This window comes from Etheostoma spectabile, chromosome 21 (assembly GCF_008692095.1).
Source record: "Etheostoma spectabile isolate EspeVRDwgs_2016 chromosome 21, UIUC_Espe_1.0, whole genome shotgun sequence".
In the NCBI taxonomy this organism is placed as follows: domain Eukaryota; kingdom Metazoa; phylum Chordata; class Actinopteri; order Perciformes; family Percidae; genus Etheostoma; species Etheostoma spectabile.
In genome coordinates, this window is record NC_045753.1 from 8880649 (window position 1) to 8891266 (window position 10618).

Here is a 10618-nt window from a genome sequence, read left to right on the forward strand (position 1 = left end):
GTCAGCATCTCGTCTCTGTAGGCTCTCTCGGTGTAGAGCCTGTAACACTTCCCTGGGCCTGTTCGGCCGGCTCGACCCGACCTTTGCTTGGCCTGGGCCTGAAAACATCAAGGAGTTTTTAAAAGGAATTTAGTCTTTCAATTAAATCATAAACAATAAGGGGGGGGGGTGAAAATTAAAATGGATATACCTGTGATATTGGAGTCACCACAAGCTGGTCGATGCCCGTCTTGGAATTATACACGATCTGTTTAACAAAGCCAGGATCCACCACGTAGTAGATTCCATCAATAGTGAGAGACGTCTCAGCAATGTTTGTGGCAATGATGACCTGGGGGTAAGCAGCGAGGGGGGGAAATGAGAGGATCAGAAATTAATTACTTTCAGGTGAATAATTTGTTCTGTGCTGAGCTTTAGACAAAAAAAGACAAATGTCATTTTGGAACATAAGAAGTAAAAGAACTGGTTTCTGGCTCTAAAAATGCCTTCAACAATCCTACAACTCCACTCTTATCCAGTAGAGTGTATCACCTTTCTGCTGCCTAGGGGAGCCGGGTCAAAGATTCTTGTCTGCATCTCACTGGGCAGGGCAGAGTACACTGGCAGAATAATCAGCTCGGGAACATTCGGCCCCAGTGACTTCATTCTCTCATACAAGATCTCACAAGCGGTGTCGATCTCTTCCTGTCCAGTCAGAAACACCAGGACGTCACCTGGATTAAGAACAGGGAGAAAATTAATGTTTTTTTTTGTTTTTTTTAACATAAAAGCCAATTCAAATTAATGTTGTGCTACAGAGCATGACTAGGTTTAAAGTAAGTATAAAACGCCTTAAAATAATCCCCACTTGTCCCTCGGACTTGACATTCAAGACGGTGAAAGGAAACTTGGTTCTGACGCAGCCGTACCTGGGGGCTCGGTTAGATGGATCTGCATAACAGTGATGAGACTGGCATCCATGTAGTCGGTCTCAGGTTCTTTGGTGTAGAGAACCTCAACCGGGAAAGTCCTTCCAGGGATGGTGAAGATGGGCGCTTCGTAAAAATACTGGGAGAACTTCACGGCGTCCAGTGTAGCAGAGGACACGATCAGTTTCAAGTCCTTGCGTTTCTGTATCGTCTAAAAGAGACAAGGAGGCTGTTGTATGAGAAAATGTTGCAATGAATTCACGTTTTTTTGAAAATATTGTATGAGTTTGTAATATACCTTCTTGAGCAGGCCGAAGAGCACGTCGGTGTGGATTGTTCTCTCATGGGCCTCGTCGAGCATAATGAGGGAATACTGACTCATGTCTGGGTCCAGCAGACACTCCCTTTGTAGCATACCGTGGGTCATGTACTTGATTACTGTCTCAGTACTGGTGCAGTCCTCAAAGCGAATCGTGTAACCCACCTAAAATGAAGGTTTAAAAAAAATAAATGAGAGGAAAGGCTCTCAGTAATAATTTCTTGTACATATTAAAAAAGTATGACTCACCTCTTGTCCTAGACAGCAACCATACTCCTCAGAGACTCTCTTGGCCACTGACATGGCGGCCACACGACGGGGCTGCGTGCAGCCGATCTTGCCCCGGGAGGTGTAGCCTGCCTCCGCCAGGTACTGAGTGATCTGCGTGGTCTTACCAGACCCCGTTTCTCCAACTACGATCAAGATCTGATTATCGTGGACAGCCTGTCAAGAGGGAGAATTAACTGGTAAGATATCAAAGTGCATCCATTCAGCCCCAGATTATTTGTTCTAGGGGATGGATCGATCCTAAGCGGGATGGATAAGAGCATAACTAGCTGGGTCCAAACTAGTTTAATGATAGCCAGACAGATTCTTTTGGGCTTGTGAGATGGTTAGGATGGAGAAAAAAGTGAAAATATGTACCGTCTGCAACACTGCTGTATACTCCCATAATTTAATGCAACGTTTCGACCCTACTGGGCATTTGAAAAGATGTCATATAAACCAAATTGGATGTCTACACAGGAAAAGGTACTTGAGCTTTCTGGAGGGCTCTTTGGAAGCTTTGTGCTGGGAAGAGACGTGCATGATGGGCTTATGTTGTCATTTATAGATTTGTATCTTTGGTTTATAGTTTATTGTCTATTTTGTTAACCTTTTTTGTATGATGATGACTACTGTAGGTACTGTGTCATCTTTCCTGATTTTGGCTGGGGTCGGTGGTGATGACAGGGGAGGGGGGGTATGTTCATGTTGTGTAGTTAAAAATAAATAAAAAAATGTTAACCACAACAACAACAAAAAACATGGGTGCATTGATGGCATATGTTGTAATTTGGGATGTAGGTCTTGTCGAACACCTTTTAGACATCATTCATAAGTCCCCTTCTTGTTCAGTTTTCCTATCATCTCTCCACTGCTCGTACCTGAACAAGCTCTGCCTTAAGCTTGAAGATAGGCAGACTCTCTCTCTGCTGCAGGATGGACAGTTCTGTCTTCTTGCCATACGACACCTGGTTCCCTCCGAAGGCATATCTTTTCCACTCTGGAAGATCGACAGGCATAGCGCCGATGCCTCTCATGTTGGCAGCAATCTGCCTTCCTTCATCTGTACAGGAACAAGGACTAATGTAAAGTTCCGGCAACATCCTACTATTTTGTCTAATCTAGATTAACTGCAATGATAACGAACATCCTATCAAGATTTTTGTTGTATTAAACCATGAGTCAGAGGTAGTGACCAGGACTGGAAGGAACTTGTAAAGCCTCCAATATCCCCTCAGGCTACAGAATGCAGAGTCACAGGGCATTAGGACTCTGTGTGCCAGCGTAAACTCATGGGGGAAGCTAGATAATCATCTCCAGTCATGCTGTGGTAACAATGTAACAATGTATTAGGCCTGGCACAAGACAGATGGTTACATTTCATTTTCCGACCCAACAGATTGACTTTGTCCTATAATTAATTTACGGTTGAACGGTTTTGTTCCACCAATGCTTGAAAATCACACAGACAGGGTGTCACAGCCTCATCTATAACGTGAGGGCTGGATCATTACAAGTGTGTTGTCTCAGCTCCTTACAATCAGGCATGGGGTCTATCCAGTTCTTGTGGAGACCCGTAGGGATGGCGTCCAACTCTGCCGCGCGAATGGCCTGCTTCAGCTCTCTCCTCTCCTTCGCAAGAGCGCTCTGCATCATGGCTGCTTGGGACAGGGAGCCGTCTGGATTCTGATGGACAAAATGGAAACAATTATTGGTAGGATGATAGAAGACACTAAACACGTCCAGGTATCTAATGTACTATATTTAAAATAAATGCTCAACAACGCCAGCTACTGGCAATAAAAGTAACAGCAGCAGGTGCTGGTAGCATTGCAGATGGGCATGTGGACCATCTACAGGCAAGGAGAGTATTGGCTGCTATAATTTATTTAATAAACGTCCTACATGTGCAGTTCTATAGCTGCTGTTAGTGTTTGTGTGCGTTGTCTGTCTTTTTCAACTGTATATTTCACACTTCATGAATAAAGATAAAAATACTACAATACAGTTTAATAAATAATTTACACTGCTCTGTCATTGAGTGTCATTGTGTGATTTCTCTCCGCCATAACATTTTATTCATCCATAGGGGGAATTAAGGATGTGAGGCAGAGGACAAAAGAGGGCACGTTTTTTTAACTTGGTGCTTGCATATTCCTAACTATAAATTTTGAGGTTGTTTAGTAGTAGAATAGTGAGCTCTGGACAGGGAAATTTGAAAGCTTAAAGAGTAATTTAAAAAGTCCCATGGCATGAAAAATTTCACTTTATGAAGTTTTTAACATTAATATGAGTTACAGTACAACTCAGTTCCATGGGCTTTTATTTAAATACATATCAAGTATGATCTGCATAGATCTACCCACACCCCAAACAACAAGTCCAAATGTATACCTTTACTATTTTGACTGGGCTCATGGTCGTGCTCCATTTAGTCTGTCCCCTCAGGAATGGTGGTTCCTCTTCGACTAGATCAATCTCTAATTCTATATCTGTGGAGGAAAAAGACTCATTATCATGCAACATTACTTTGTTTTGTTTTTTTAGCAAAAAGCGTGAGAATAAAGCGTAAAGGTTTACCTTCATCATCATCTATTTTAGGAAGGATTCCCGTCTCCTCGTCAAATTCTGGGAATTCTTCTTTAGGAAGTACGTTGGCTGCAATCATCTGAATGGGAGAACATGTTTCTTTTAACGGAATGGTTATAAACATAGCCAAGGAAGACATCAGCCTTACCTAAATTAATCAATTTTACATGAATGAGTTTGAGGAATACCTGTTTAATTTCCCATTTTTCAAGGTCAGTTATCTTGGAAAGCCGTTTGCGTTCTGTTGGGTTTTCCTCCGTGTCCACCACGCTGGCTTCAACAGGGCGGTCGGGGTTCCTCATGACTTCGTCTCCGACTGCAGTCTCCAGATTTCTTCTCCGATTGGGGTTCAGGTCCTCCCCCGTCTCTTGGTTGACATCCTGACAACATGTAAACCATTGACCACTTATTTAGTTTTTTTTTTGTTTTTTTTGTTTTGGGGGAGGAGGTCCCTTTACTCAATAGTGGACAGGAAAGGGGAGACAAAGAGAAGGGATGACACGCAGCAAAGGGCCGCATGTCAGACTCCAACACTCCCACTGGGTGAGCTAGAGGCCGCCCCGACCACTTAATTGACATGTTGAATGCATTGTAACCAGCAAAGTTACATTTGATTTTAAGTCATTGTCTAAAAGTGGGACAAAATGCATGATTTATGATCCCCCTACAATAACTAACTAATAAATAAAAAAGTGATGTCACCCACATTGCTTAGAGCACCTTTAAGTCCCTGACACACCAAGCCGTCGGCCAGTAACTAGTGGTCAAACATTAGCACGGGAACACAACACAAAGACTACAGCCGATGGCAAAGTACCACGTACGTTCTACGCCTGCGGGACAGGAAATGATTCTCCATACCAGCAGGCGGCAGTAATCTATTCATCATTCAAAAAGGGAAACAGGATAAAAACGTTGCCATAATACCCACAACAAACAGCGTTTGCTTGTGCAGACCCAACGGTCCCTCTGCTTCACTACCTGAAGGACGACAGCGGACACCGGGAGACCAGACTGTCCCTCTCCCGGGCTGAATGATTCTACGACGGCTACACGACTCACCTTCATGCTGAGGCTGGCTTTGGTTCCAGTGAAGGACAGCACTTTGACCTTCACCTTTTGGCCTTTGGTGACCACGTCAGCCACATTGGCTATACGTCCTTCTTTGCGCAGTTCTGAGATGTGCACTAGGCCTTCCAAGCGTTTCCTACAGACAATAACAATTACATACCACAGGTCAGGGTGCACACACCAGATCATTTTATAAAAAACACTAAAATGTGAGTGCAAAAGTGAGAAACATTGAACATTTTAGAAGTAGACTCAAGACAAATAAGCAACACTGAAATCCTGGTATAAAAAAAAGATCAAAATAAGATGTTTTCAAGACACGTGTTAGTGTGCATGGCTGTAAAGACCCAATTTCTGTGACTGACCTGAGGCCCTCTAACTGCACAAAACATCCAAATTGCATAATACTGCTGATTTTGCCGTTGTAGATGTCACCCACAACAGGGTCCTCTGGCGGAGGGCGATCCACAAGTCTACCACGCAAACAGTTAGAGTCTCTGTTATCCTTGTTGTTGTTGTTGATGTTGCTGCTGCTGCTGCTGCTGTTGTTGTTGATGTTGTCATCGTCTCTGCGAGGGCTGGGTGGATGGTCACTCCAGCGAGACACTCGTTTCCTTTTGGGCTTAGGGTTAGTTTCTTCTTCCCGATCTCTTGATCTTGAGCGAGAACGACTTTGCTGACATCCAGTCTGCTTGTCTGTGTCTCGACTTCTGTCACTGGGCAAATTGCTAAGGAGCAAATAAGAAAAAGACAAGTCCGATTTTTAGTCCAGTCAGATATAAAGAGACAATTCAATTTTAAAACATATCAAACTCTCTTGTTCTATCAACTGTGACAGGTATCTACTTTTGGGACAAAACTCTTTTTTTTGTACCTATTATCGGAGCTTGTTCCACAAAAGTTAGGCATGAGCATCTCCAGCTCCTTCATGGCTGCTGCTGCAACCTGCTTATCATCTTTACCTGTGTGGCGTGGTGGAAACTGATGAAGAGGTAATAATTAGAGACAACAGCTCCATAAATACGAGAAACTGTCAACTTTCCCCACTGACAAAGAGTTGCATTTTTCTTTAGAGGTTTGCCATAAGCTCCAAAGGTTAAAATATAATTAAGAGACGAACGCTTTAATTGCCTGCCATCCTTTTTCAGGGTGTCTACAGGTATCTGACACTCAAATGTAATGGTTTTTAAAGACATTTTAAAGTTGTTGTTTGTTTGTTTTTTACATTTTTTGTGTAGGAATATGGTTATCAGAGTGAGTCAGGTTGATCTACATAAGACAGTAGTAAGTTTGAAGATTAGTTACATCAGAAATGCGGATTTACACGCAAAACAGCTTGACCCATTTGGACAATAAGAAATTAAAAGATGGATAAATGAATTTGGATAAAATGTTTGTGCCAATCAAGACCTCACAAATCTCAGATTATTTAATGACTTTAAAAGCCTACAACTTGTAACATTTAATTGAAGACATTTAAGACTTTTTAAGTATCGTACATGTAGACACCCTGTTTTTGAATGAGCCTTACCATCCTCACAGGATCATCTGGTTTACATAAGGCAGGGAATTTCTCTTTCAGCTTGTCCTTCTCACTTGTTGGCTGATGAGCTGTCGTACACAACAGAGAAGAGATCATTTAACAGTGGACCCATAGCTGTAAAACACAAGGTATTGTTACATAAAATTCATTTAAAAATAGTTTTGTACCTTTACTTGTAGATGGTGGGGCTCGCATGGTTTGAATAAGTCTAAGTAAGTTACCAACAAAGGTGTCCTTAGAAAAACAAACATGGGTGTAAATACAATGCAACAGCAACAAACATGAAATATTTGCTTGTACACTTACTGTAAAATCTGCTCCATTTTTTAACAGAGCTGCTTTGAATTCCTCAAATGTTGGGTGTTTTTCGGCCAGGCTGATGATAAATTCAGCTGCAAAACATCAACTGCAGTTTAGCTGCATGCTAATAATATAGACGTTGAAACAGTTAGCTAGCTAGCTAGCTAGCTCTGTAGATGAAAAAAACAATGTTGTCATGCAGCGTAACGTTACCCAGATCTTTTTCGCTTATTCCTAGATGATTCTCCAACTCCGTGCACACCTTTGACACCAAAGATAAATATTCAAGACGTTTTATTTCGTCTAAAGCAGCCATTTCTCGTGTTTATTTTGACCGGACCAGGAAAGGGTTCTACTTCTCCTTCTTTAGTTAAACCTCTTACTAGCTAAGGTGTTCAAGTGCAGCTGCTGCCCCCTACCGGTCTACAGGCAGCAAACACATTACAGTTTACACATTGAAAACTAGTGGTGGGAATGAACCAAGTGATGTATTTTTAGTACAGTTTATATTGAGTTTTTTCATTTGATGCTACATAATACTTTACTTGTTTATGAAGAAAAAAGAATTGGGTCTTTTTTGCATTTGATTGATAGGACAGCTGTATGCATGAATGGGGTGGAAAGGGGGGGTGACATGCAGACTCGAACCAGGGCCACTGCGGTAAGGTCTAAGCCTTGGTACGTGGTGTGCACTCTCAAACAGGTGAGCTACCAGGATGCCCCAGTGTTACCTTATTATCTTTAGTCCACTACATTTGAGGCAAATAGTGTACTTTTTACACAAGACCATTTATTTGATTAGTTACAAGTTACTTTGCAGATTCAAATTATTAATACAAACCAACTAATAAATTATAATGCACTATTATGGATAAGCTCAAAAAAGTCCCACCTTTATTTGTGACATTTACACATGAATGCATATTACTTATTATAAACCAGTCATATAATAGTATGATTCTGAAATGGCCCGTTCTGCATAATTAGTACATTTACTATTACATATGCTTAGAAAATTCAACATATGTTATATACTAAAACTATTACATCCCAATGAAGACTGTTTTTATGGACTGTTCTTGTAATTTTTAAAATTTCCCCAGTTGAGTTTTATTTTTTGTTTGTGTGGCTTAGGTAACAGACTCTAAACTAACGTAGTACTGTACATTTCCATCTAATTAAAGGTCACAACACAAACCAACAGGGTTAAGAAAAAATTGCATTTATTGAAGGACATATTGTTATAGTTTCACCGGCAAGTAGCAACAGTCTCAGATACGCAGACAAGTGAGTGAAAGCTGTCCATGCTATAGTACAAAATCTATCAAACAATTGCTCAATCATTATGCTCTGACAAATATGGAGTAGTGAAACATAAAGACTCCATTATGATCCCATAAGGTCCTTTTTCGGCATAACATTATGCTATTACAATTTACAGTCAAAATAAATACTCCACTGTTTTTCAGAATCTCCTCACAGAAGATTATCTTTAAAACTTGTCTAACAGAACAGATCTGGATCTTATTGTTCCTGTATTAGTGCTATAAAAAGCAAACAGCTCTTGGTTCCCTAAAATAATGACACTAAAATTACCATATTGTCAGAACTTCTGGGTGAAAATATGCAACGTGTACACATTTAAAAGGAGAAGAGAATACACAGCTTAAAGTTGTGTTGGGATGCTAAAAACTTCAACCACTAGATGGTACAGGACGATGCATCCAACTCCATCACGACAGTCAAAACGTTGTTCTGTATTGTTGATGTCACGCATATCAACGGCGTCTGAAGGCACGAGAGATTCTCCAAGCGTTGGGCTCCTCGTAACGGTTGTACAGAGGCTCGAGGCGCTGTTGTTTCTTCTGCTTGCTGAGGCGTGTGGGGTCGGACACTTTGAAGAAGGCAGGTGAAAACTCCACCAACCAGCGAGGGTCGATGGTGGTCACCTCCCGCATGTACTCCTTGGTGGTCAGCACCAACTCATGGTACACAACCCTAAGGAGAGAGGAGAGGCAGGATGTCACATTTGGAAATTAACTATGATAAAAAGGACATATTTTATGTTTAACTGCTAAAAAGATTGAACAGAGGGGCTGTTGTACCACTCAGGCTGGCGGTTGAAGAGAGCACTGGAGGGGTGTATGTATACAACTTGCTGGTCTATAAGGGTCCGGTAGCCTTCTTGAGGATCTTTTTTAGCTGCATTCCTGAAGAACCCACTGCAGATGGCTTTCTGGACCCGTACTGTGGCTTTGCCACAAGATACCACATCCAGTTTATGTCTGAAGAGAAGAGAGAGTATGTTGGGAGGATCATGAGCAACCAGACAGATATCGGTGTTATCTCAGACACAGTTGCTAATATGTATTGTCGTTCTGCCTTGCCATCTTAACAATTATACCTGTCCATGATACCCAACATCTGTTTGCGGATGTCCTGGGCTCTGCGTAGGGAGCGAGCCTGGATGAAGTTCTCATAACACCAGGGGTTGGAGAACTTGTTGTTCTTCCAGGAGTTGTAAACCGCCAGCAGGGTCAAGTGATCCCCCTCAGGTTGGTGAAACTTTGCCTTCTTCTGGTCGGCCAAGGCCTGCTTGTCCTTTACCGCAAGAAAACAGAAATTAACAAATGAGGCACTGTGATTGGATCTTTACTCTTGGAAAAATAAAATCAAAATGATGAGGGGACAAACTGTCACTGTCATGATAAATAATCTGAAATATAATTCTGAAAACGTAAAAAAAAAAAAAAAAGGAAATTCAAAACTGCCTGGACAATTTTTTTTGTACAAAAATCCAGAGACAGCAAGGTGTTTTTTTAACTCTATGAATAGACGGAGAAAATATACTTTTCAAAAATCCATTCATAAGTTCCACTCATACAACATTACTGTGACAGTTTTTTACGTGTTACGTTACTGTGACACAGTAATGTTGTAGGTCTAATTTAATGAAAAAACAACAATGTGGCCGGTTTAGCTCAGTTGGTAGAGCAGGCGCACAAATACAGAGGTTTACTCCTTGACGCAGCGGCCACAGGTTTGACTCCGACCGAGGCCCTTTCCTGCATTCCCTCCCTTTCCCCCCCCCCCCTTTCACCCCTTTCACTTTTTCAATGAACTTCAAAAGTCCAAAAAAATATAGGCAAAAAAATCTAAATGAAGTTAATCCCGGGTCTTGAAATATATATAAGAAACCTGCCCACTCAAAAAATGCTTCAGTCATATTTAATACAAGGTTTCGTGGTGGACATACCTTGGGCCTGTAGAAGACGTTTTGAACCGACAGCATTGACACGATGGTGAGCATCTCTTCACTGCAGCCCAGATGGACGGACATGATCAACATCTTACACAGCATGGGCTCCAGAGGAAACTCCGCCATCTCACACAGCGCCGATAAAGTATACAAGTATTTGGTGCAAATGGCGCTTAATCTAGAGGGAATGGAGTCCAAATGAAAGAAACAAGCCAAGCATAATATTTTAAACAAACTAAAAAGTGCATAAATGTCATTGGATGTAGATTTATTCTCTTCATCTTTGCCGCTGAGGGAAACCACCAACTAAAAGTAATACGCACCCTTCTTCCCAGCCGTGTGAGTAAGCCTTCATCATCCAG

At 41.6% G+C, this 10618-nt stretch overlaps 2 protein-coding genes across 4 annotated transcripts in view; both read right to left on the bottom strand.

The window, feature by feature from the left end:
* LOC116670816 (ATP-dependent RNA helicase DHX8-like) overlaps window positions 1-7407 on the bottom strand; it is a 10019-nt gene extending 2612 nt beyond the window's left edge. Inside the window, 18 exon segments of the mRNA XM_032501496.1 lie at window positions 1-98; window positions 191-331; window positions 532-713; window positions 909-1119; window positions 1207-1392; window positions 1477-1671; window positions 2376-2557; window positions 3033-3180; window positions 3889-3986; window positions 4075-4162; window positions 4272-4463; window positions 5146-5290; window positions 5520-5882; window positions 6029-6135; window positions 6686-6765; window positions 6865-6931; window positions 7004-7089; window positions 7211-7407. The exon segment at window positions 1-98 is cut by the window's left edge and continues 70 nt beyond it. Coding sequence (XP_032357387.1) covers window positions 1-98; window positions 191-331; window positions 532-713; window positions 909-1119; window positions 1207-1392; window positions 1477-1671; window positions 2376-2557; window positions 3033-3180; window positions 3889-3986; window positions 4075-4162; window positions 4272-4463; window positions 5146-5290; window positions 5520-5882; window positions 6029-6135; window positions 6686-6765; window positions 6865-6931; window positions 7004-7089; window positions 7211-7313 — 2672 coding nt within the window. The 5' untranslated portion in view covers window positions 7314-7407.
* Window positions 7408-8198: 791 nt separating this feature from the next.
* dhx8 (DEAH (Asp-Glu-Ala-His) box polypeptide 8) overlaps window positions 8199-10618 on the bottom strand; it is a 12116-nt gene continuing 9696 nt past the window's right edge. For all 3 annotated transcript variants that reach the window (XM_032501495.1, XM_032501494.1, XM_032501493.1), the window contains 5 exons: window positions 10580-10618; window positions 10254-10382; window positions 9402-9598; window positions 9103-9282; window positions 8199-8995 (listed from right to left, as the gene is read on the bottom strand). The exon at window positions 10580-10618 is cut by the window's right edge and continues 99 nt beyond it. In XM_032501495.1, the coding sequence (XP_032357386.1) occupies window positions 8776-8995; window positions 9103-9282; window positions 9402-9598; window positions 10254-10382; window positions 10580-10618 (765 nt within the window). In that variant the 3' untranslated portion in view covers window positions 8199-8775. The remainder of the gene's footprint in view (window positions 8996-9102; window positions 9283-9401; window positions 9599-10253; window positions 10383-10579) is intronic.